The 23712-nt window shown below is 68.4% G+C and overlaps 4 protein-coding genes across 17 annotated transcripts in view; 3 read left to right on the top strand and 1 right to left on the bottom strand.

Moving 5' to 3' along the window:
* Positions 1-2045, top strand: part of SPEG (striated muscle enriched protein kinase) — a 34340-nt gene extending 32295 nt beyond the window's left edge. For all 12 annotated transcript variants that reach the window (XM_035331164.1, XM_035331168.1, XM_035331167.1 and 9 more), the window contains 3 exons: positions 143-218; positions 387-536; positions 711-2045. In XM_035331164.1, coding sequence (XP_035187055.1) covers positions 143-218; positions 387-536; positions 711-918 — 434 coding nt within the window. In that variant the 3' untranslated portion in view covers positions 919-2045. The remainder of the gene's footprint in view (positions 1-142; positions 219-386; positions 537-710) is intronic.
* A 515-nt stretch (positions 2046-2560) lies between these two features.
* Positions 2561-5769, top strand: GMPPA (GDP-mannose pyrophosphorylase A). Of its 2 annotated transcripts, XM_035331204.1 has the most exons (13): positions 2561-2700; positions 2784-2881; positions 3038-3141; positions 3253-3445; positions 3563-3622; positions 3710-3840; positions 3975-3989; positions 4474-4608; positions 4744-4841; positions 4986-5032; positions 5104-5196; positions 5284-5452; positions 5537-5769. In XM_035331204.1, exons 1-13 carry the CDS (start codon positions 2658-2660, stop codon positions 5635-5637), a joined length of 1287 nt encoding a protein of 428 aa, XP_035187095.1. In that variant the 5' UTR covers positions 2561-2657; the 3' UTR covers positions 5638-5769. The 2 variants fall into 2 exon arrangements, with proteins under 2 accessions (XP_035187095.1, XP_035187096.1); XM_035331205.1 differs by lacking the exon at positions 3975-3989.
* A 1698-nt stretch (positions 5770-7467) lies between these two features.
* LOC118169691 (rac GTPase-activating protein 1-like) lies at positions 7468-11688 on the bottom strand. Of its 2 annotated transcripts, none has more exons than XM_035331196.1 (16): positions 11481-11688; positions 11187-11389; positions 10989-11113; positions 10750-10828; positions 10594-10647; positions 10071-10148; positions 9697-9820; positions 9303-9463; positions 9067-9228; positions 8868-8963; positions 8589-8790; positions 8407-8512; positions 8162-8294; positions 7973-8087; positions 7765-7882; positions 7468-7669 (listed from the first exon to the last, which is right to left on the bottom strand). In XM_035331196.1, the coding sequence occupies exons 1-16, from the start codon at positions 11563-11565 to the stop codon at positions 7636-7638; spliced, it is 1875 nt and encodes a 624-aa protein (XP_035187087.1). In that variant the 5' UTR covers positions 11566-11688; the 3' UTR covers positions 7468-7635. The 2 variants fall into 2 exon arrangements, with proteins under 2 accessions (XP_035187087.1, XP_035187088.1); XM_035331197.1 differs by having other exon boundaries at positions 9697-9817.
* Positions 11689-17175: 5487 nt separating this feature from the next.
* Positions 17176-20565, top strand: LOC118169569 (acid-sensing ion channel 1-like). The gene is made up of 3 exons (XM_035330924.1): positions 17176-17335; positions 17375-17971; positions 20542-20565. Exons 1-3 carry the CDS (start codon positions 17291-17293, stop codon positions 20563-20565), a joined length of 666 nt encoding a protein of 221 aa, XP_035186815.1. The 5' UTR covers positions 17176-17290.
* Positions 20566-23712: the final 3147 nt, after the last annotated feature.

The raw sequence follows: 23712 nt of genomic DNA, 5'->3' as shown, positions 1-23712 counted from the left end.
GGTTGCTGGACTCTGTTGGGGTGTGGAGGTGCCGGAGGGTGAAAGGGTGGGGTGCTGGGGTGCTGTATCTGGTGTGGGTTGCTGGGGGTGCGGGGTGCTGGGCTGGCCACCCCGTGCACGTGCCAGATTTGCTCCCTTGCAGCGCCGGAGGTGGTGAAGGGCGACCCGGTGGGCTCTGCCGCGGATGTCTGGGGTGTCGGCGTCCTCACCTACATCATGTAAGAGAAGGGGTGCACCTCAGCTGTGAGGAGCAGGGCTCGGCGCCATGGGCTGGGGGGGGCTGCAGCCCTGCAGACCCTGCCCAACTGGACCCCCTACGGGGGTGTGTGGGTGCGGGGTGCCCTCCCACGGCTGCACCCCATCCCGTGCCACCTCCTCCCCCCCAGGCTGAGCGGGCGGTCGCCGTTCTTCGAGCTGGACCCCATTGAGACGGAGAACCGCATCCTGGCGGGGCGCTTCGACGCCTTCAAGCTGTACCCCAACGTCTCGCAGAGCGCTGCCCTCTTCATCCGCAAGGTCCTCACCGTCCACCCCTGGTGAGTGCCTGCCCCAGCCGGGTGACCCCCGGCGCCCATCCCTGCTCCTAGAGAGGGCTGGGACCCCCCGGGGCTGGGAAGTGGAGCGCTGGCATTTGGTTTTGGGATGCCATGGGGCACAGAGGTGGTGGTGGGCACCCCGTGGCCGCTGACCCCGCGCCACCCCTGCGCCAGGAGCCGCCCCACGGTGAAGGACTGCTTCGCCAACGCCTGGCTCCAGGACGCCTACCTGATGAAGCTGCGCCGCCAGACCCTCACCTTCACCACCAACCGCCTCAAGGAGTTCCTGGTGGAGCACCAGCGGCGCCGCGGCGAGGCCGTCACCAAGCACAAGGTCTTACTCCGCTCCTACCAGGGCGGCCAGCCGCCGGGGCCGCAGTAGCCGCGAGGGGCGAGGAGCCAGAGGAACATTCCAGGGGCCGCGGGACGGGGCGGCCGAGGAGCCGGGATGAGCCCACGGACCCCACGTGCCGGGGATGCTGGCGGGGCAGGACAGGGAAGGGGATGGGGACAGGCGGCGACTCTTTAGGTGGAGACGACGGAGAGGGAAAACGGAGCCCCAGCCGGGGCCAGGCAGTGACGCCGGGATGGACGGATGGATGGAGAACGTGTCAGAGGGTTGGGGGGAGGACGGCATGGGGATGCGGATGAGGGTCTCGGAGAGCCGCCAGCACGCCGGCCAGCCTGGGCCACGCGGTCGGTGGGGGGCTGGCCCCACAACACGGGTCCCGCTGCAGCCTCCAGCTCAGCCGCGTGCCTTACACCACAACCCGCGGCTCCCACCGGCCACAAGCACAGGGGGCGAGGGGCACGAGCCCCCCGGCACGGACTGAGGGTGCCCGCGGTCACCCTGCTCTGCCCGGCAGCGCCCGAGGAGGGGGGGCTGAGCACAGAGGGGCCAGCCACCAGCACGGCCCCGCGGGTCCGCAGCCCGGGACCCACGCCGGTGCCTTCCCCGGGGCTGTGTGCCACCCCCGCCGGCACCCGCCCCCCCGTGCCACGCACACTCCTGCGCCTGCTCAGGCCCACGCTGCTCGTGCTCCCTGGGGCACCCCGAGCGGGTGGAGATGCTCACCCACGCGCCTGCTCCTGCACAGCCCCCCCGGCACCCCCTGCAGCACCTCCCGCCCCGCAGCGCGCTCACGCACGGCCCCACGCGTGCCTTGCTGAGCCACGCACCCCGTTGCACACGCGTGCCCTTGCACACGCACACACCGCCCGCACCGGGGCCGTGCGGGGTGCCCCGCGCCGCTCCCTGCCCCCCCCCCCATTGCCCCCCCTGGGTGCCCCGGGGCGGGGCGGGGGGGGGCAGCGCTCGGGCACCGCCTGCCGGCTGCTGCTGTAGCGCTCGGGCTTTTATTTATTGACTCCGGGGAGAAGGCTTCTGCCCCCCTCTGCCCCCGGCCCCGCGCCTGCCCCCGCCTCTCCGCCGGGCTCCGGAGCCGCCACCGTCCCCGTGGTGTGCAGCAAGCGCCGCGCCAGAGCAGCAATAAAGGCCCTGAGCAGCCGCCTCCCGTCTCTGCGCTGTTACTGCGGGCTGAGCCCGGGGCGTGCGTGGCCGGGGCGGCGGGCGGAGGGGGGGGGGCGCCAGGGCCGCGGGGCTGGGGCTGGGGCTGGGGCTGGGGCTGGGGAGCGCTCCTGGGGCGCGGGGCTGGGGCTGGGGCTGGGGCGCGCTCTTGGGGCGCGGGGCTGGGGCTGGGGAGCGCTCCTGGGGCGCGGGGCTGGGGCTGGGGCTGGGGCGCGCTCTTGGGGCGCGGGGCTGGGGCTGGGGAGCGCTCCTGGGGCGCGGGGCTGCCGTCACGGGGCAGAAAGGCTCCGTGGAGCCCCGAGGCGCGCTCCTGCAGCGCCCTGACACGCGCGTGGGCCCCGCGCGGCTGCAGCGCGCCCGCGAAGCCCGCGAGCCCCGCCCACCCCGAGCCCCGCCCCCTCACGACCGAACCACGCCCACCCCGCATAGCCCCGCCCCCTCACGGCCAAGCCCCGCCCACCCTCCCCGCAGCCGCCCCCTGGCGGGCGGTGCGGGCGCGGCGCGGTGACGTGTCCCACACGTGTGCGGAAGCGCCGGGCAGCGCCGGGCCGGGCAGCGCCGGGGGGGGCCGAGCCGGGCCGGGCCGCGCCGCGATGCCGCTCAAGGCCGTGATCCTCATCGGGGGCCCGCAGAAGGGTGAGCGCTGGGGGCTGCGGGCGGGGAGCGGCCCGGCCCGGCCCCGCTGACGGCCGCCCTGCCCTGCCCTGCCCTGCCCGCAGGCACCCGGTTCCGGCCGCTGTCCTTCGAGGTGCCCAAGCCGCTGTTCCCCGTGGCCGGAGTGCCCATGGTGCAGCACCACATCGAGGCGTGCGCCAGGGTACGGGGGGACACGGGGGTATAGGGGAAAGGGGGGGCTGGGGGGAATGGGGGGAAATGGGGGTATCAGGGTTAAAGGGGACAGCCAGGGGGAAGTGGGGACCTGGGGTAAAGGGGTGCCCGGTCCCAGCGCTGCCCTCCCCGCTGCGCCCCCCAGGTGCCCGGCGTGAAGGAGATCCTGCTGATGGGCTTCTACCAGCCCCACGAGGCCCTCAGCCGCTTCCTGGTGGCGGCGCAGCAGGAGTTCAAGATCCCCATCAGGTGGGTGCCCGGCTGCACTGCCCCCGCCGCCTTCCCCTGGCAGCTTCCCGCTCTAAGCACACTCGACCTTGTCCCCACCACTCCCTTCCCCTTGGCCCCGGTGCCCCGCAGGTATCTCCAGGAGTACGCGGCGCTGGGCACGGGCGGTGGCATCTACCACTTCCGAGACCAGATCCTCTCGGGGGGCACCGAGGCCTTCTTCGTGCTCAACGCGGACGTGTGCTCCGAGTTCCCCTTGCAGGAGATGCTGGACTTCAGGCAGCAGCACGGGGACGCGCACAGCTTTGTCATCCTGGGCACCACGGTGAGTGGCGGGGCTGGGAGCAGCGGTGCTCTGCCCTGGGCTCGGCCAGAAGGTTGTGGACGGGCCCCGTCTGGACGCCTGCTGCTCCGCCAGCGCTCATAGGGCCTCGCCCCACAGGCCAACAGGACGCAGGCTCTGAACTACGGCTGCATCGTGGCCAACGCCGACACGCAGGAGGTACGCGAGGGGCAGGGGGTGGGTGGGTGCCACGCTGCTCCTGCAGGCGGTGCTGTGCCCCAGCCCTCGCGTCTCCCCCTCGGTCAGGTGCAGCACTACGTTGAGAAGCCCAGCACGTTCGTCAGCGAGGTGATCAACTGCGGCATCTACCTGTTCACGCCCGCCATCTTCCAGCACATCGGCGAGGTCTTCCAGCGGAACCAGCAGGAGCTAGCGCTGTGAGAGCCCCCCCGCCCTGCGTCCCTCCCACCCCACTGCTCCCCGGGGCTGCAGCGGCACGCTCATCCTCCATTCTTTCTCTATCTTCTCTCCTCCTCTGCCATCACTCACTTGTTTCCTGGTCCTGCACCAGCTGTCCTTACCTTGGGTAAGTCCGCCCCTCTGTGTCTGCGCTGGCTGCTCTCTGTGCTGGGTCGTGCCTGGCAGTAACGCGTGCTTTCCTCCCGCTCCAGCCCCGCGAGGCTGTCCTCTGTGTGTCTCCTCCTGGCCAGCTTGAGGCTCCCCCTCTCCCTCCCTCTCCTCCCACCCCATCCTCATGCAGCTCTGGACGCGGGGCCGAGGCTGTTCAGCGGGGAGCGTTCTGCTTCCCCTTCCGCCCTGCGAAAACCTGGCTGTGCAGTGCGGGCCGGATCCAGCACTTACGCCTACCTGGGCCAGGTGCAGCCCTTGCACCATCCACCTCTGGCCCAGAGCGTGTTTCAGCCGGCAGAGCGACTCCGTCCCTGCCTTTGGGGAGAAGTGCACGGCCAGGAAGGAGTCTAGGAAGAGCCCCACGGCCAAGGAGCCCCTAAATTTGGGGTGTGCAGGGGTCCGTGGCCGGGGTGGGTGGCTAACGGCCCTCTCGCTTGCAGAGAGGAGAACTCCAATGGCTGGCAGCGCGCAGAAGTGATCCGGCTGGAGCAGGACGTCTTCACAGCGCTGGCTGGGAGCGGCAAGCTCTATGTCTACAAAACCGATGGCTTCTGGAGCCAGATCAAATCGGCTGGGTACGGGCTGGGGCAGCCGGAGCACCGAGTGGGAGAGGAGGGTGCCCTGTGGGTGGGGGCGGCAGGCGTTGAATTTGGACCCTCTGCCCCGAGGGCGCTACAGACACAGTGATGGTCTTGCTTTTTGTCCCCCAGCTCTGCTATCTACGCCAGCCGCCTCTACCTCAACCGGTACAGCCAAACCCACCCCGAGAGGCTGGCCCAGAACAAACCTGGAGGCCCCATCATCCGAGGTACCCCTCTGACATCCCCCCATGGCCCTAGGAGCTGCCCCACGCAGCCAGAGGAGGAAGGGGACCCCCGGGGCAGGTCCTGCCTCGCTCACAGAGCCCAGTGCTCCCGGGAGCTGCCTCCCTGACACCCTCCTTGTGTTGCAGGGAACGTGTACATCCACCCCACGGCCTCCATCGACAGCACGGCGGTGGTGAGTGCCGGGGGACCCTGCGGGGCTGAGGGCGCCGTGACCTGACCTCATCGTGTCCCTCTGCCCCGCAGCTGGGCCCCAACGTCTCCATCGGGGAGGGGGTGACGGTGGGAGCCGGCGTGCGTGTGCGCGAGTCCATCGTCCTCCACGGGGCCTCGCTGCACGTAAGTAGGGCTTACCCGAGGGAGGGGGTGTCCCCCCCGGCACCTTGCTGCTCCTCTCATCCATCACTGCTCCCTCCTGCCCTCCAGGACCACACCTGCGTCCTCAACACCATCGTGGGCTGGGACAGCACCATCGGGCGCTGGGCCCGGGTTGAAGGAACGCCCAGCGACCCCAACCCCAACGACCCCTATGCCAAGATTGACAGCGAGACCCTCTTCAGGGATGGCCGCCTCACCCCTTCCATCACCATCCTGGGTGAGTCCCAGCTGCAGCCTGGCTTCCAGGGGATGGGGCAGGCTCCGCTCCCCTATTCCTGCCCCCCTCATGCTCTCCCCGCAGGCTGCAGCGTCACCATCCCTGCCGAGGTTGTTATTCTTAACTCCATCGTCCTTCCTCACAAGGAGCTGAGCCGCAGCTACAAGAACCAGATTATCCTCTGAGTTCGCTGCTGGCTGGGCTGGGGTGGCCTCTGTCACCTCCTGGGGGTCCCCAGCCCCCCGGGGGGCAGGTGAGGAGCCCTGCAAGTGCCTGATTCCTGCTCCAGACAGACATTAAAGCTGGTGAGCATCAGCCTCGCTTGCTGCTTCTCTCGGAGCCCAGGGATTTGGGTGAAACCTGGGGACAGTGTGTGGCCCCGGCTCCAGGCCAGCTGCTGCGAGCCTGCGCAGGGAGCTCCCGCTGCCTGGGGCGGCTCAGGGCCTGAGCTTCGGGTGCTTCGGTACCAAAGGGCACCACCACCATGGCCTCGCCCCCGAGGGCTTGGTACCCCTTGCCAGATTCTCCCCCAGCTGGTGTCTGCAGTTCTTGGGCAGGTCTTAGAATCATGGAATATCCTGGGTTGGAAGGGACCCCTAAGGATCATCGAGTCCAATACCTAAGTAGGAGTCTTGACCCACCTAACTTGACCCACCTAAGAGGCAAGGGAGCTTTGAATGTGCCTGCTCTGCCTCGGCACCCCACCCAGCACAACCCTGTTGCGAGACTCCCGATGTCAACAGCGGGATTGTAACAGCCCGAGCTGGGCTCCTGCATCCCACGGGGCAGACAGCAGCACCAGGCTGTCCTCGGGGCACTGGGCAAGAGGGCTGGGGCAACCGAGCCTTTTCCCACCGCTGCTGCTCCTGGAGGGAGCTGCAGCCGCCCCGTAACACCTCCATCCCCCCAAGGCTGTGCGAGCCAGGAGAGCGGCCAGGAGGGCAGGCAGCCCAGCACAGCGTGCTCCCGGCAGGCTGGGACCTGTGCAGGAGCAGTGCTGAGCGATGGCAGCAGCCCCCTGCCCTCCTGGGGGCCCCCCGGGATGGAGGGGGGGCTCCCTGCGTGCCTGCCCTCGTTACCAGCTGTGGCCGCAGGGCACGGAACCATCATCTGACTTCTCTGCCAAGATCTGCCGCCTTGCTGGCTACGTGGGTTGGAAAAACCTGCTTCTGTTGAAGGCAGGGCCGTGCTGATCCTGGCACGGGGCAGTGACAGCGCTGCCCTTATCTCCGTGCCTTCTCCCCGTGCTGCGGGGCTCTGTGCCGAAGCCCCGGCCTGCCCAGGGCCCATCACGCCTCGTGCACCGCATTAGGGATTCTCCGCCCATCCTGCGCCACCCCAGCTCGGCGGATTTGCAGCAAATCCTCGCTCCCAGCCCTGTGCGTTCCCGTGCCAGCTCTGCTGTGGTCCTGGGCGGGGATTAGCTGCTCCCTGACTTTAAGCACATTAAAACTCCTCCAGTTTTGCCTCTGCCTTGGATGTGCTAATTTCCGTGCCCTCTGGTGAGCACCCCTGCGTGGAGGGAAACTGGGCCAGCAGCCTTGCTCGCTGTCAGGACCGTACTTGAGTTCTCTCTTCTCCTGATCCCACAGCCCCCCTGGCTTTTAGTACAGTTTCTGGGGCAGTTTTCAGCCCTGCTGCAGGGCAGGCAAGCCCTTGCCCCATCCGGCTCCCCCCCGCACACCTCCGCTGTGCTGCAGCTCTGTGCCGGAGGGGAGGAAGGAGTTAAAGGCGCCTCAGCGGAGGTGCCAGGAAGTCTGGAAGCGCTTAGGGTTGTCCTGCCCCAGCGGCTCTGATTACTTGAGGCCAACATCTGGGCTGACAGGGGCCCCTCGCTGCAGGGGGACCCTGCCTGTCCTCCCCCTGCCCACCCAGGCGGTGGTGGCGCAGGGAGGGCTGCTCACCCGCGATGAAGGGAGCGCGGCTCTGCTCCCTGAGCGCCTGGGCCCCATCCTGCCAGTGAGCCCCAGCGCCCTCCCGGCACAGGGAGGGATGGACGCCAGGAACAGCCAGGCTGGTTTTGCTGCAAACATTTAACACAAGCATTTAATACAAACATTTAACACAGACCAGCCCGTGAGCCCCGAGCTCAGCACCGCCGTCCCACGCTGCTCGCTGCCACAGGCTTCCCTCCTCCTCCTCGTCCTCCTCCTCGCTGCCAGCTCCGTCCCCGGGGAGCACAGCTACACCGGGGAGGGGAAGAACCTTCCCACCTTCCCGGGGGCTGCCCCCTGCCTGGGGGAGAGGAGATGAGTCAGGGCCACAAGTCTTTTCCCCCTTGGTTCCCCCCACCCCCCTCCAGCAGCACTCACGGGGGCCGTGCGGCCGTGCCCACGCAGCTCCGCAGGGCGCTGGGGAGGCAGCAGGTCCCGGGGGGGCTCAGCTGCCCCGCGTGGGGCTCCGGGGAGGCGACGGGGCGGCAGAGGGGCTCTGTGGGACAGAAGGCAGATTTGGGGTCATAGTGTTGCACCCCAGCCCTACTGCAAGCACGGGGGGAGGGCGGGGGTCCCATGGGCTCACCGCGTTCACCCCCTGGGTCCGGGGCGCTGGCAGGCGTCGGCACCAGGTTCTCCTGCTCCGTCCCCACGAAGCCTCTCCAGAAGTCGGGCGGCAGGGCGAGGAGCTGAGCCACCACCTGGGCACGGAGGGATAGAGCCCGGGGCTGCCGGCAGCACCCGGGGCACCGCCGGCACCTGGGGGCCCCCTCACCTTGCTCTGCCGCGGCGTGTCCTCCATGATGGTGAGCGGCGTGGGGTTGGCCGAGCTGTGCCCCACCAGCGTGGGGCCGAAGACGCGGGACAGGTTGAGGACATCCATCTTGCAGTCGGGGCTGCGCGACACCCTGCGAGGGGGCACGGGGGGAGCGTGCTGCCGGGCACGGCGATCCCATCGCCAGGCGATCCCATCGCCATCAGGCACAGGGAGGTGGGCGCAAGGCCCCCCGAGCCCCTCACCTGAGCAGGTGCAGCATGAGGAAGGCCAGCGTGTCCCTGTTGGCCGGGGGCAGCTTGCCCACCACATGCTGCAGGGCCGTGCTGCAGGCGGTCTCATCGGGGATGTCTGCGGGGACACCGGGGCTGTTAGCGGAGGAGCGGCCCCAAACCCGCCCCGAGCCCCTGCTCGTCCCCCCGCTCACCGGCGGCCCGCAGGAAGGCCGGGTGCAGGCTGAAGGTGACCAGCGGCTCCTTGAGGCCCCGCAGGAAGTCCTTGAGCACCCCGCACACCACGTGGATGTCGGCCACGGCGCCCAGGGCAGGCAGCGCGCTGCCGGCACGCAGCAGCCTCTGCTTCCACTCCCGCACCAGCGGCTCGGCGCCCGGCACCCGGTACAGCCCTGCCTGGGGGCGCGGAGGGGCTCAGCCCCGTGGGGAGCACGGCCTCACCGCCCCCATATTGTCACCGCCGCGTCCCCTACCTCGGCCAAGCCCCGTGTCTCCACCTCGGTCACACAGTGCACCACCAGCGCGGGCACCAGCGGAGGCGTCGGGGGCGCGAAGTCGGCCAGGACACCCTGGGGAGGACGAGGAGAGGGGAGGGCAGCGCCAGACCTATGTGGCCCCGGCCCCCAGCCCCACATCACGCCCCGGCCCGCAGGGACCCCGTCCCGCCCTCACCTCGCGGGGCCAGGCGTGCTGGCGAGGCCGGGGCGCGCAGGGCCCGGGGCAGCGCGGGCGGCACTTGGCGTGCAGCAGCAGCTGGCACTGGCGGCACTTGAGGGCGGCCTTCCCGAAACGGAGGCGGGAGCCGCAGGCACCGCACGGCTCGGGGCGGATGACCTGGTGCGGGGAAAGTGGGTCAGCACCCCCCTGCATCCCTCCTCCGGGCCCCGGGGTCAGAGGTGGGCACGCACCGTTTTGGAGGTGAACTGGTGCTGGGGCTGCGGGAGGCTCGGTGGAGGGGAGGCGAAGGGGGCTGGCGCTGGCTGCCCTGCAGAGCTGTCCCTGGTGTGGCCGTCCTGCCCCGGGGTACGGCCACCCGAATCCTCACTGGCACCCCACACTGTGGTCAGCTCTGCAGAGAGGAGGCAGTGGAGGGGACCCCAGAGGCAGGGGACCCTGGGAGGCTTCCCCCATCCCAGGGAGCCCCTGCAGCCTCCTGGCACATCCAGAGGACCCCAGTCCCACCACGCTGGGGGCAAACATCCCCCAGCAGATCTCCTCCCTCTCCGGTGATGGCAGCACCCCAGGCTGGTCCCACACCCCCCTGAGCAGCTCACCACCCGCCCATGTCCCCCTGTCCACGACCTGCACGCGTGGAGACGCGGTGTCCCTGGCGAGAGCGGCGGGGTGGCACCAGCACGGCGGGCGGGAGGCTGCCAGCAGGCTCCGGGACCTCAGCAGGAGGGGGCACAGGGGGGACGGTCACCTGCTGATTTGGGGGGGCAGTGAGGATGTGCCTGGCTGCAGCCCCACAGCACTCCCCATGAGCTCCGTGGTCCTGCACGGCCAGGGGTGCTGTCACCCAGGAGAGGGGGACAGGGGCTGAGGGGACCGAGGTGCACCCCAAGCCCTCGCAGCCCTGCAGGACCAAAGGATGCATCCCCGTGTCCTTCTGGCACCGGGGCCCTCCATCCCCACCGCCCCCCAGCCCTGCCCAGGGCGCTGGGGTCCCTACTCACAGTGCTCGGGGGTGCCACAGAGGAGCGGTGTCGCTTTGCCACCACCACGGGGCCGATCTGCGGGGCCAGGGACACACGCTGGGGACAGAGATGGAGGGGGTGAAAGGTGGGCAGGGCCCCCCTGCCTGGCTCTGGCCCTCAAGGCCCCCAGCATCCACGCACCAAGAGCCCCAAAGGAGCGTTCTCAGCCCCACGGAAGGTGCCGGTCGCACCCTGTGCCCTTGCGCCACCTGCCCCACACCGGGTACCGTGGGGACCCGGGCCCCGAGCTGGGGCAGGGGCAGGCCAGGCCTGCAATGCAGAGCTGCGAGCGGAGCTGCGCGCAGGATGCCCGCACACGGGGATGAATTATTGAGGAGCCCAGCTGGGCCGCGGCACAGGGTAATGGAGTTCCTATCGATCGCGGGAGGTTTGCTGAGAGACGACGCTCACGGCCCACTGCCAATACGCTAACCCCCCTGCCAGCCTCCTGCGCGGGGAGGGAGGGGGCCGGGTGCCGGCGTGCCCCACGTTCCCCTCCTACCTGCCTCTCCTGGGCTTTGCGCTTCAGGGCCCGCACCACCGTCATGTCGACGTCCTGGAAGGCAGAGGAGGTGCTGGGGGCCGGCCGGGCCGCGTGGGGCGAGCAGCGCCCCGGGACTTGTGCCCAAACGGGACAGGGAGCGGGGTCGCTCCTTACCACGTCGTCCTCGGTGCGGTCGTAGCTGATGTCCGACTGGGACAGGAGAGACTGGCACGAGTCGTCCACCGCGGATGACCTGCGGGAAGAGCTGGGGGTCAGCGCAGCCGGGGCGCCCCCAAACCCCAGCCAGCACCTGGGGCACCTCCGCAGAGCCTGAGCGTGTCCCGAGCCCACCCAGCCGCACAGAGGAGAGGGTCAGGGGACACAGGGCCACCCTGGCCACCAGCCCTGCTCACCTCCTGCCCGCTGCCAGGGCCGCCCCGAGGCGCCGGCCGGCCAGGGCGCTGAGGACAGAGCGCTGCTCCCCGTTTCCCCACGGCTCCCGCTTCAGCCACTCGAAGACCAGCTGCAGTCTGCGCTCCTGCAAGAAGAAACGGGGCAGTGGCGAGGGCACCCCCTGGTACCCCTCTTTGTCCGCTGCTGGCCCCACTGACCTGCTTCTCCAGCTCAGCCTCCGCTCGGTGCCGCTTCTTCATCTCCACCTCCACCTGGTTGCGGGCGTGCTTGAGCTTCACCTCCAGCGCCGCCCGCTCGGCCTCGGCGCGGGCCAGCTGCTCGCGGGCTCGCCGCCCGTCCTGCTCCAGCCGGCAGCATTTCTGGCGCGTCGCCTCGAAGCACCGTGCGATGCGGATGTAGTCTGGGGGCAACAGCGAGCGGCACGGTGACCGACCCCAAACCCCCACCCCACACGCTACGGGTACCCCAACCCAGGGGCCGCTCGCTCCCACCTTCCTCCAGGCTGCCGCCCAGCTCCAGCAGCTGCAGCGCCCGCTCCAGCTGGGCCAGCAGCCGCCCGCAGCGCTGCCGCAGCATCCCCGCACCGGGGGACGGGACGGGGCGCACCGGGGGGGTCCCCAGCCCCGCGGGCTCCAGGCTGCGGCCGCCGCGCTCCGCCGTGCGCCCCCGGGATGGCGCGGGCTGCAGGGGGCTTGGGGCCCCTCCCGGCCGGCCTATGTGGGCCGGGGGTCGGGGTGGAGCCCGGCCCGGCTCCGCCTCCCCCCGCCCCGACGGCTCCCGGAGCAGCGGAGCTGGGGGTGCCCCGGGCCCCTCGGGAGCGGGGAGCAGGGGGGGCGCGCTGGGGGCGGGCTGGGGGCGCCGGGCGAGCGGGAGGGGTCCCGGGGGGGTGTGAGGGGGGCAGCCCCCCGTTTGCCAGGGTGGGTGCTGCTGGCGGTGCGGGTGCTGCGGGGAGAGCGCAGGCGATGCCCTTGGTGGGAGCGGAGGAGCGGGCGTCCTTGGCTGCCTCGCCGCGCCGGTGCGTGCTGGCACATGGCGCGTCCCCAGCCCGCTGTCCCCACGCATGCTAAGTGGCTGGTGGGGACGATGGGGTCACCCCGGCACCCAGCACCCGATGCGCGTTCCCAGCGCCGTGCCGCCTCCCCACTGCCTGGGTGAGGGGTGTCTGGGCCCCCCCAGGAGCAGAAAACCCCACGGGACCTCTGGCCGCGGCTGGACCTGCCGCCAGCTCCAGCTGTGCTGGCGAGGGGGCCCTGGAGCCCCCAAACTGCGGGGCTCCTGGCCAGGGCCATGTCCTGCAGATGGAGCCACCTCCCTGCTGCACAGCCCAGCTGCTGCCCTTCCAGGCCCTGAAGGGATGCTGTGCCCCCCAGGACCCCTGCCAAGGGGGTCCCGCACACCCTCCCTGGCACGGCCCCCAGGTCCCCCCGGCCCTGAGCTCCTGCAGGGCTCTGGGTGGGTTCGTGGGGCCCCGCTGAATGGCAGCCGCCCCTCCTCAGCGCCTGTCCCAACCTGCTGAAATACCGGGAATAGCAGCGGGGCTGGCGGCAGGGCTGGGCGTGCAGGGAGCCCTGCACACACGCACACACACACACACAGATCCCCTGATGCACCCCCCAGCACCCTGGGACCCAGGAACGGAAAGGGACAATGGGGACAGGGCAGGGAGCACCCCCACATCCCAGGGATGTGTCTCAGAGGCTCAAAGAGGCAACAGCTAGAGCTAATCCTAGGCTGTAAAATCCAGCTGGTCAGCAGGGCTTGAAGCAGACCCCCCTCTCCAAGGGCTGACACTCGTCAGGGTCACTTAGGGGCTGTGCAGTGCTGGGGACACCAGCCAGGACATCACTTGATGGGGTGCTGCTGCCCTGGGACCCAGGGGGACAGAGCTGTCCCAGGGCAGCCCCAGGACGGCCACCCTGTGCTGGGGAGGCGCACAGGGAGCAGGGGCTGTTTCTCCGAGAAGCTCCTTCCTCCCAAGGTTGAATATGAGTCAGGTTTTGGAGCGACTTTAATTACCGCTGGATCGATAGGCTTGGCACGGCCAAGCAAAATCCAATTGCAGCCCCAGGAGCCTTCCTGCGCAGCCCTCAGCTCCCCGACACCTGCCTCCCCGCGCCCGGCCCCGCGTGGCACCCATCCCGGGCACCCCAGCATCCATCCATGCACCCCAGCACCCTTCTCACTTGGCCCTAGCAGGGGACACGGGGGGATTTGTTCCCCTGGGGGGCTTTGCTGTGGCCACCACACGGGGCAGGGAGCTGGGAGGCCTCCAGCCTCGCACGCTGGGTTGCTGAGACCCCACACACTGCCTAGCCCCTTCCCCACCTCAATGCACAGGGCAGGGTTGTGGCCCTGGGGACATCCAAACCCGGGGACAGGGGACACTGCGGGGGGCCCTTCACATGCCCACGGATGGGCAGGGGGCACCCCCCCGGACACCCCCTCACCCCCTGCACCCGTCTGCCTGCTTCCCGGCTCGGCCAGGCGCTGCATAAATAGCTGTTTGTGTCTCCGCTCGGCCCCTGCGTGGGAAATAATATCGGCTGATGGAACATAATGCCCTGCTTCACATGTTCAATTTTATCATTTTCCGAGGCAGGCAATCTTCGTTTAAAGCTGAATGGGCTGGGGAATGTTAATGAAGCGCCGGCGCTGCTCTGCACCGCGCTTTATCTCTTCGAGAATAATTTGGGTGAGCTCGGAAATAGAGTTCCCAGTCCCAATTCAAGCAGCGGCAGCGCCGCGTGCCGATAAAAGTGTAATTCCTGGCCAGCGCGTGGCCCTGAATACATGACAGCTTAACCCTTGGGGCCCCGCGGGGACGGTGCTGGGGAGCCAGAAATGCAGGCACCAGGAGCTGGAAGCTTGGACCCCAGAGCCTGCACCCAGGGGTGCTCTGCCTGGTCCAGCTCCCTGCCCAGGGGGACCCCAATCCCTGCCTCCAGGTGCCACGGACGGGTGCGCCCAGGCAGCCGAGGTCCCCACGCCCTGGGTCGCCTCACCCTGAAGGTGCCGAGATGCTTTGGCCCAGCAGATGCCCGCCCGAGGGGAAACAGAGGCCCCTCCGGTGGGTGCTACGGTCGGACCCTTCCTCCAGGAACGAGCGGGGTGGGCAGGTTTCCAGCACCGTTAATCAGGGCTGTGAGAGCCGGGATTAATGTGCACTCCAAGGCTCTCCAGTCCCAGCTGTGATCCAGCCCTCTGCTCTCAGCCAGAGCCGCCTCCACGCGCTGAATTATCAGCCTGAGTAATTAAGTGGAGAGCTTTGTTTTAACGCAGACATCTGATGCCTTCACGCCGAGAAGCACAACAACTGTCACGGGTGTTGGTGCTCCGCACAGCACATCTGGCTCGCAGGGAGAGAACCCATCGCTGCCGCTGCGCGAGGTTGGAGGGAAGGCAGCTGGGGACGGGGTGGCAGCGAGCGGAGGGCAGGCTTCGCCCCGGGGCACCCCCCGCTGCCCCCGGCCGCCCCGGTGCCGCCCGCAGGGTGCTGCGCTCCAGGGCTGCCCGCCAGGCAGGTGCCCGCGCCGCTCCTGCACGTCAAGGCAGCCCGGCGTGCGGTGAGATGAGCGATAATTGCAGGCTCGGAGATAAAATGGAAATAGGACAAAATGAAACATGGGTTTATCGGAGGGAGGTGGTGCCTGGCTCACCTGATACCTGCTGCTGATAAGGGAGCCGGGATTTGGAAGAGGAGGAATGCAGATTTCAGCTGTCTGGGCCTGCGAGAAGCAGCCACCGTGCCACGCCGGCAGTCGTTGCTGTGCGCAGATTAGGGGATTAGCACCGGCAGGAGGAGGTGGAGGGAGGCTGGTGCAGGGAGAAGCCGGGCTGCGGGGGGAGAGGAGACAGCAGGACGGGGAGACGCTGCTCCTGGCACTGCTGCGGATGCGCCTCGTAGCACAGCTTCCTCTGCAGCCCCAAAGATGAGGGGCACCGGGGGAAGCTGGTGATGCTGCAGGGACACGGCCCCGGAGCCGCAGGGTGGCACTGGGCACGTGGAGGCGGTGGCCCCCAGTGGGCAGCAGTGGTGCTGGCCACCAGCCCCCCGCTCTGGGGCCATCGGGGCTGGGTCCCCGGGTGACAGAGCAGGAGCTGCGGCACGTGTGGCGGAGCAATGCCACCGCGCTCCCCGTGTGCGCCAGGGCTGCCCCGTCCCCCTGCCTCCCGAGGGCGAGGGCTGGCTGTCCCCGCCAACTGGAACTAATTCCGTGAGATACTACATCAAACGCTTTAATAAAAGCCAGATATATCACACCTCTTGTCTCCTCTCCATCGATTCATTTAGCAATTTTACCCAAAAAAGGCAATCAAGTTGGACTGGGCAGATTTATTCTTTGTGATCTCCACGCACATCTTTATTGCTCCCCATTCCCCTGCCCTCGAGGTCCTCAGAAGCATTTTTCTCTTAATATTTGTTCTATTATTTCACTAGGGATGAAGCTCTGTTGATGGGCAGTAATTGCCTGGACTGCCCTGCCTCCCCATGATGAAGATTGGTACCTTACTGCCTGCCGCCTCCCCCTCCCCGGCTCTCCTGTCCTTCCTCAGCAGCGTTATTGACCAGGAAAGTTCATTAGCAACCCCCCTTAATGACTGCGGCCACTCCAGCCCAGCCCATGAAGCTAACCCCTCCTGCGGCTTCCCGTGGCGGCCGGCTGCAGGAGATGCTGCAGGATGTTTTCTGCACCTCCAGAGCCACGTGGGTGCTGAGCCGCTCCCGAGTCCCCACTGCTGCCCTTGCGGATGGATGCTGGCCCTGCGAGGGCTGTCACAGCCCCACTGCCGGGGACTGTCCCCACGGCTCTGAGCCCTCCATCCAGGCCGGGCAGCGCAGGGGAGGTGCGTGCTGGCTGCTCCGTGGTGGCGGGGAGGTTTCGGGGGTCCCGGGCACGCAGGGTGCTGGGGCATCCCCCGGGCTGCCTGCCCCCAGTGCCCACAGCCTCGCGAGCCAGGCTGGCGCCCAGCCAGGCGCGATGCTGGGATTAGGCACTGCCTCCTACAAATGAGCTGTTAATTATCATAATCTGGTAATTGAGAAAAATCTAATTATGCAAAGCTAATGGATTTAGAGCTGTGCTGGGGAGCACAGGCCACGGGAACGCAGCTGGGCAGGACCAGCATCGCAGGCCCGTGAACCCCAGCGCCCGCAGAGCTTTGTGCTCTGCTCCGGGACGCGGCTGGGTGCCAGGCCAGGGCTGAGCACCCACGGGAGACAGCCCAGGCCCTGCGCTTCCCTCCAGCCCCTGGGCCTGGGCACCACCTCCTCCCTGTGCCTGGGCATCCCGACCCTCTCCTTTCCCTGTCTGCCCTTCCTGCAGCCTCCTGCACCCGGTGTGGGGAGCAGCCCCCCGACAGCTTTACATCCCCGCTGCCCCTCGGGCACAGCTCAGCCCTGCGCTCCCTCTGCCAGTAAAGCCGTGCTGGATCTGGCCAGGTGGATGCACGCATGGCGAGCCTGATAGGGAAAGGCAATACCTTTTATTAGACCAGCTGAGATGCTTCAGAAAGGAACGGCTCAGAAAGGGAGATAAGCTTTTGGGCATGAAGGCGCTTCTCTCTGTGCTCGCAAGCAGCTGTGTTTCCTGCAGCTGTATCACTGGGCTAATCAAAGATATTGCCTCTGCCTGCACGCCTCTGGGCTGAGGGATGCGGCCCCAGCACCGTGACAGAGCTCCTGGCCTCACGGTAGCCACCACACTGCGGTGGCACAGCAGTGATGCCACCCTCAGAGCCCCGTGCTCATGGATGCCTGACCCCACTGCAGGCTTTGGGGAGGTTGTGGGTGGGCCCAAAGGTGCAGGAGATGTGCCAGGGGTGACACCAGTTCTGCAGTTCTTCAGTGTCAGCCCAATGTCTTGGAGCTGTGCTCCTGCAGAGCTGGGGCTCCTGGGGACCCCGCGTACCCACGGCCACCTCCCCGCAGGGATGTTACCCCCACGCACCCCCACACCTCTCCCAACCCCGGTGCGGCCCTGCCTGGGCACCTTCTCCACGTCCTGGCAGGGAGACTCGAGGCGTTTGCCCACTTCTGCCCCCCGGGGAGCCCGCGCTAAGTGCACGGAGATGGAAGAAGCAGGCAGGAAGGCAGCTAATTGCCCCACACCCCGGGGGACATGGGCTGAGAGTGCCCCGAGGTTTCCAGGGATGCTTTAGTCTCCGGCTCCGGATGGCTAAGTACGTCTGTGGGCTCAGCACTTAGCGAGCTTCCTGCCCTCCCCGCTCGGGCAGGGTGCAGCGCCACGCCGCCCGCCCAGCGCTCAAACCTCCTCTGCTCCCTCGCGCTCACCCGCACAGCATGTGGCCGGAGGAACCCCGCGGGCTCCCCCCGCGCCCCTGGGTGCCCGCCCGGCCCTCGGCGCCCCTCCACCTGGAGGGCTGCCCCGCGGGGCGCCCCGTGTGCCGTGCCCACCTCGCCGAGCCGGCGGCCGAAGCCGCAGCCCCGCGGCAGCGGCCGTACAGCCTGGAGGAGTTCGCCCGCCGCTGCACGCTGCATGGCATCCGGCACGTCCTGCAGCACCAGCGCTACACCGCCCGCAACCTGCTCTGGCTGCTGGCCTTCCTGGGCTCGCTTGGCCTCCTCGTGCACGCCTACACCAAGTGCGTGGGCTTGTACTTCCAGTACCCCCACAGCACCCAGCTGGAGGAGGAGACGACGCGCAACAAGACCTTCCCCGCCGTCACCTTCTGCAACCTCAACCCTGCCCGCTTCTCGCAGCTCTCCGGCCACGACCTGTACTGGGCCGGGGAGCTGCTGGGGCTCCTGGACGGGGCCGGCCGGCCCCTGGCCCCCGAGGGCACGGAGCGGAGCACGCTGGTGGCCCTGCAGGGGAAGCTGGACTTGGGCGAGGAGGAGAAGAGCCGCCCCTTCGACCTGGAGGAGTTTTACGGGCGCGTGGGCCACCAGCTGGAGCTGGGCGAGATGCTGGTGTGCTGCACCTTTGGGGGCGAGGAGTGCACCAGCAGCGACTTCCAGACCGTGAGTGGTGGAGGGGGTCTGGGGGACAGGGAGGGATGGGCACGGGGCACCCTGGGGGGGGTGACCTGGATTTGGGGACGGGGACGGCAGGCAGGGGGCAGGTTTTGCAGGCACAGCCCTGACGTGTGGCTTGGTGGGGCTGTGCGCAGCCGGGCTGGGGATGCTCGGGCAGGGCTGGGAGCTGCGGGGAGAGGCTGGGCTGGGGAGCACAGCCCTGGGATGGCTCCACCTGGGTCAGAGCCCAGCAGGGATGGGACATGACCCGCAGCCTCAACCCATCCTGCGCTTCCTCCACCGGGGTGCCTGCTGCCACCGTGCTGCGCTCCCCGGGCTGGCAGCCGCTGCTGGCACGGCAGCTGCAGCGCTGCGTGGCGGGGGGGGCCCTAATTGTCCGTGACGGCTCCGCTCATCGCACTAATGAGAACAAAGCGCTGCTGCCGCACGGGGCCCGCGGCCAGGTGTCACGCAGCTGGAGGGGGCCAGGAGGCCACCGCGGGGACATGGCCAGGCTCACGCCACAGGGCCACCGTCGTTCACCCTGCTCTGTCCCCACCGGGGACACCGGTGCCCAGACGGGTGCTGCAGGGCCCGGGCACGCGTCCCGGTGCGCAGGCAGGGCAGAGGCGATGCCCAGAGCCAGCCACCTCCTCCCCTTCTCCTCCTGGCTCCTGAGTCAACAGAGTGAGGATTACGGGGCTGTAAACAAGGGGATCAATGGTGCTGATAGGAACATTTCCTGTTAATAGCTCCGGCCTGTAAAACACAGCGGAGGGGGAGGATGGGGAGGCTCCACTTTCAGAGCCGTTAACCCTTCCCACCCGTGGCGAGGGCAAGCAGCGAGGCCAGCAGTGAACAGCGGTGGGATGGATGGCTGCCCTGCGAGGAGCTTCCCGCATGGCCGGGAGACGCCAGTGCCATGGCAGGAGGATGCTCAGGGGCTGCTGCGGGCACACAGGGTCCTGGGGCAGCCACCAAAAAGCCCTGGGCAGGACGCACGGCGTCCCCCCGCAGCTCAGGCAGGACGCCTGCGTCCCGCTGCGAGTATGGCCCTGCCATCGTGCCCACTGCCCGCCCTGCAGGCAGGTAAATGTCAGCCTATTTTTATCCATTCCCCTCACGGGGCTGTTGTTCCTTCCATTCGGATGAGCAGCGTTACCTCCGTTTCCCGTCCCGCTGCGGCGCAGGGTTAATCTCCCCGAAATCAACCTTCCCTGCGTCCTGGGGGGGCCCTCCCAGGGCTGGGCAGCGTGGGACCGGCACTCATCCTCCCGAAATGAGCCGGGCTGCAGCAGCTCTCGCTGTGACAGCGTGACAGCTCCTGCGAGCCCCACGGCACGTGGGGGAGCCTGGTCCTACACTGAGCTGAGACCAGCCAGGCCAGGAGCAGGGTGCAGAGGGTGTTGAGGGCTGCGGGGGCTGCTGCAGGGGTGCAGGAGGGCTTTGGGGCATCGGGTCGGTGAGGATCTGTGCGCCAGCTCCGGGCGTGCAGGTGGGCACGGGCAGCTCTGCGGGGCAGCTTGCAGCACCCGCCAGCAGGGGAAAAGGAGGAGCCCAAAGGCGCTGGTGCAGCGGTGTTTCCTCCACCCCGCTCCCCCTGGAGACCCCTTTGCCCAGCCGCAGGGTGCTGTGGGGTTTGTATGGGGTCATTGCTGTGGCGGGGCTGGTCCCCAGGTGCTGCCTGTCCTGGCTTCTCCATCCCCAGCACAGGGACCTGGTGTCACGTCTCCTGCCGCCTGGGCACCCCGACCTTCACTCCGACCTCCCTGCCTCAGACATCTGTGGGTATTTTAATGTTCTATTAATAGTTTTACCCCCTTAAATTATTGATCTGAATTTGCAGCCGGAGCTGCCAGCTTAACAACAGGCCTCCTCAGGAATCAGTCCTGTGCAGGATCCTGTGCAGGAGGCCGGGGGGAAAGCAGCAGGTGAGGGCACGAGCAGGGCACAGGGCTGGCTGTGGGGTCCCCGGGCACCCTGCTCACCTCCCGCCTCTGCTGGGCTGATGCTCTCAGGGCCTTTCCTCTGTGAACGCCGACCCTTTTCCCTCTCAGGAGGAGGTGCCAGCAGGCTCGGGGCAGCACTGGGGTCGGCAGGGTGACACTGGGGACAGCACCGCTATCTCTGCCACCCAGGCGCCGCCTGGCTCCGCGCGCCCTGCGGCAGCCCCTGTGCTGGAGCTCACACCGGTGGATTATTTAAAGCTTCCCCCGGTGCCGCGGGGAGACGATAAACTGGGACACGGGGATGGATGGGGAGCAGGGGCTGATCCCTCCGGCCCCAGGGCCAAGCCCCGCAGAGGAGCCAGCGGGGGGCTGTGACCCCCAGGGCGCCCGGAGCTGGGGGGGGATGCGACCGGCACCGGAGAGGAGCCTGTTGTCCTCCCGTGAGCACCCATGGGTGCCCCCGAGGGTGCTGCCAGGCAAGGGGAGGGCCAGGGAGTGAGGCAGGAGGGAGGCTGGACAAGGTGCCCGGAGTGGGGGCTGGTAGGGGGGGGGTGAGGAGGTCGGGGGGGGGACGCAGGTGGGGGGGAGCCCCGGGCACTCGGCGCTGATTGCGGATCCGCCTGGCAGGGGATGCGGAACCTGCCGAAATAGCGGATTTAATTATCTCCGCGGAGCAGCAGGAAACCAGCGAGCGGGGAGGGGGTGCGGGCAGTCGGGGCTGGGGCATCACGGAGAGGAGGGGGGGAGAGGGCTTTATCTAGCAGGGCTGCGCCCCCCCAAACCTCCATCCTTGGGGTCCCCACAGCAGCCGCCCACTGCCAGGAGCCCCCGTCCTGCCTCCCTTCCAGGAGGGGCACGGCCTCGTGCTGTGGAGCACCCCCCTGCAGCCAGGGTCCCCGTGCAGTGCTGGGGACCCCCTCACGGTGCACCCCGCTGCGGCTCCCCCCTCCCCAGCCCCTGCTCAGTATGCTGCTCGCTCCCTCTGGGCACTGGGCAGGAACTCTTCATTTCACACATCGTTTCCTGCTGCTGCTGCAGAGGCACCCGCAGTCCCCATCCCCACCCCTCCCCAGCCCCCCCCGGCTGCCCCCAGCCCCATCCCCTCAGCACCTGCCCCGTGGGGCCTGCTCCGTGCCCCCTGCTGTCCGTGCGCCCTTGGCCACCGATGGCCATCGCTCCCTGTCCCTGAGGTGCCATCCCTTTGTCCCCACGTGCCATCCCTGTGTGCTCAGCACCGCTCCCTGGCACCACGACCCCATCCCCTGTGTGCTGTCCCCTTATCGCTGCCCACCACCCTCAGCCCTTTGGCACCCCAACCCTTTGGCACCAGCCCTGCTCCTCCAGCCTCACCCCTTGCCAAGTGATGTCCCCGCTGCCAGCGCCACCAAACCGCCCCTGCCTTCGCCTCCCTGAGCCCTGCTCTTCTCCTGGGAGAAGGGCCCTGGCACCCCATTTCCGTGGGACTTTCTCATCAGAGAGCTACACAGCGTGGCTGCGAGGGAGCTTGGGGAGGGAGAGTCGGGCTGTGTGGGTGCCCTGGCTGCAGCGGAGCAGGGGGGAGCCCGTCCCAGCCCCAGGTCAGGAAGAGTTAACAGGCAGGGCTGAGGCAGGAGGGGCTGCCAGGGGAGGCGAGGGAGCAGCGGGAGCAACCAGGAGTGATCAATACCGTGTGCTTGAGCCGCGCACAAATCGCAGCTTGGAGCCATAAATCTCCCTCCCGTCACACACAATGAGGATGAGAGGGGAGCTTATCTCCCGGCTGCCGCGCTGCCAGCCGCTCCTCCCACGCGCCCGCTTGTGCTGCCAGCGGGACCGTGCCAGGACAGCACCCCGGCACGGGCACCCCACAATGGGCACCCCACGATGGGCACCCCATGATGGGCACCCCACGAAGGGCACCCCACGAAGGGCACCCCACGATGAGTGCCCTGCAGCATCCGCAGGGGGAGGCTGGCAGCTCCAGGCGTGTAGGTGCTCTCCGCAGCCCTGGCAGCTGCCGGGATGAATCCCGTGGGCTGGGAGAGGCACCCATCTCGCTGAGCCGAGCCGCCTGGCAGCAGGGCTCGGTGCAGCCTCACCTCGGCTCTGCCTCACCTCAGCACGGTCACGGGGCTGGGGCTGCCTGGGTTTCTGCAGGAGGAGAGCAGCTGGGGAATAACCAAGGGTCTGGGGAGGGACGGGTGCATCAGGGCCTCAGCAGGGTCCCCTGACTCTGCTGGGCATCTCCAGAGCTCTGCGGGTGCCTTCCCAAAATGGGGCTGGGCAGTGGCCGTGGGGTCCCCCAGCCAGGTGCTGGCTGTCCCTGTCCCAGCTTTTAGAGGCTTTGGGCAGGCTCAGCCGAGGCCAGCAAGCAGCCTGCTGCTGGCTGCTGGCCTGGCTGGATTTAAGCTTCCAACCAGAGGAGAGCCAGCGCTGGAGAGCACCAGAGCGCAGAGCAGCAGGCAGGCACGCATGCTGGGCTGGTGACCCTGTCCTGTGTCCCTGGCCGGCCTCCAGCTCCTCCTGTCACGGCATGTCTGGGAGCAATCCCGAGCTGGGCTGGGCTCATCCACCCCTGCTTGCAAGCTGCTGCCCAGAGCATCCCACGGGCAGGCACACGCACCCTGCGCCCTGCCCTGCTGCGTGCAAACCCGGGTGCTGCCAGCCAAAGGGCAGCCCCGCGCAGGCAGCGCCGAGCAGGGGAGCCCTGCAGGACCAGGATCCATGGCTGGGCAGTGCCCAGACCCGGGCAGCAGGTGATCCTGGCCACCAGGGGCTGGCAGCTGTCCCCATCGTGCCTGGGAGCCCGGCATCGGCCGTGAGCCGAGCCCTGCCGTGCTCAGTGTGCCGGGGCCCTGTGCCTTGCGGGATCCCCCAGACAAGCCCGGCTGGGAGCAAAGAGCTGTGCAGTCAGCAGCTGGGCAGGATCGATGCATCGATCCGGCATCAATACAGGGAGGGAGCTGGGAGGAGCCCTGGCTTTGATCAGGCTGGCACAGAAGAGGCAGACATCAGACAGCAGAGGCCGGTGCGCTGGCAGTGATGGATCTCCCCAGGACGGAGGGGAAATCCGCCTGCCATCCTGCCAGGGAGGCAAGGATGCCCCGGGGCTGGGTCCCAGCCTGGGAGGCCACACAACACAGGACGGGTCCCCAGGAGGGACAGGGACATGGGGCAGCCCCCCGGCCGTGCCGGGCTCTGCCCCGAGGCGGAGGAGCAGGAGAGGTGAGGGGAGCGGGGCAGATGTTAGCGCAGCTGCTAAGCAGGGGTGACAGGTGGGATAAACGAGCCCGGGCTCTCCAGGGGCCAGTAAATTAGAATCAATAGGAAGCAGGAATAATTTATTTGTTTGATATCGCATGTTAATTAACTGGGCTGATGTGTGTGATGGGAATGGCACGGGGGGAGAGCAGCCCCTCCACCCGCTCAGCCGGTGCCTCTCATCGGAGCTGGGATCGGTGCTGCAGAGCCCTGTTCCCACCTGGGCAGCACCCATCCCCACCTGCACCGTGCAAGGGGACGGGATGGGCATGGTGTGCAAGAGCTCCTGACACACACACTGACCACCCGAGGCCAGGCAGGGGGACGCTGGGTGGCCGGGAGCAGCGCCGTGGTCCCTGTGCTGGGGGTCCCCTCCTCGTACCCAGCTCCTCGTGGGATCCGCGCTGTCCCCAGGGCAGCTGGTGGCCCTGCCTGGCACGTCGGGGCTCTGGCAGCTGGCTGAGCGCTTGCACACGTGTTGCCTGCTCCGTCTGCACGCGTCCTTGACAGCTCCCAGGGCAGGGCTGGGAGCACAGTTGGCTACAGATGTGTGCCACA

The sequence above is a fragment of the Oxyura jamaicensis genome, chromosome 7, assembly GCF_011077185.1.
Source record: "Oxyura jamaicensis isolate SHBP4307 breed ruddy duck chromosome 7, BPBGC_Ojam_1.0, whole genome shotgun sequence".
Taxonomy (NCBI): domain Eukaryota; kingdom Metazoa; phylum Chordata; class Aves; order Anseriformes; family Anatidae; genus Oxyura; species Oxyura jamaicensis.
The sequence above is the reverse complement of the archived record's forward strand: the minus strand, read 5'-3'. Positions and strand labels throughout refer to the sequence as shown.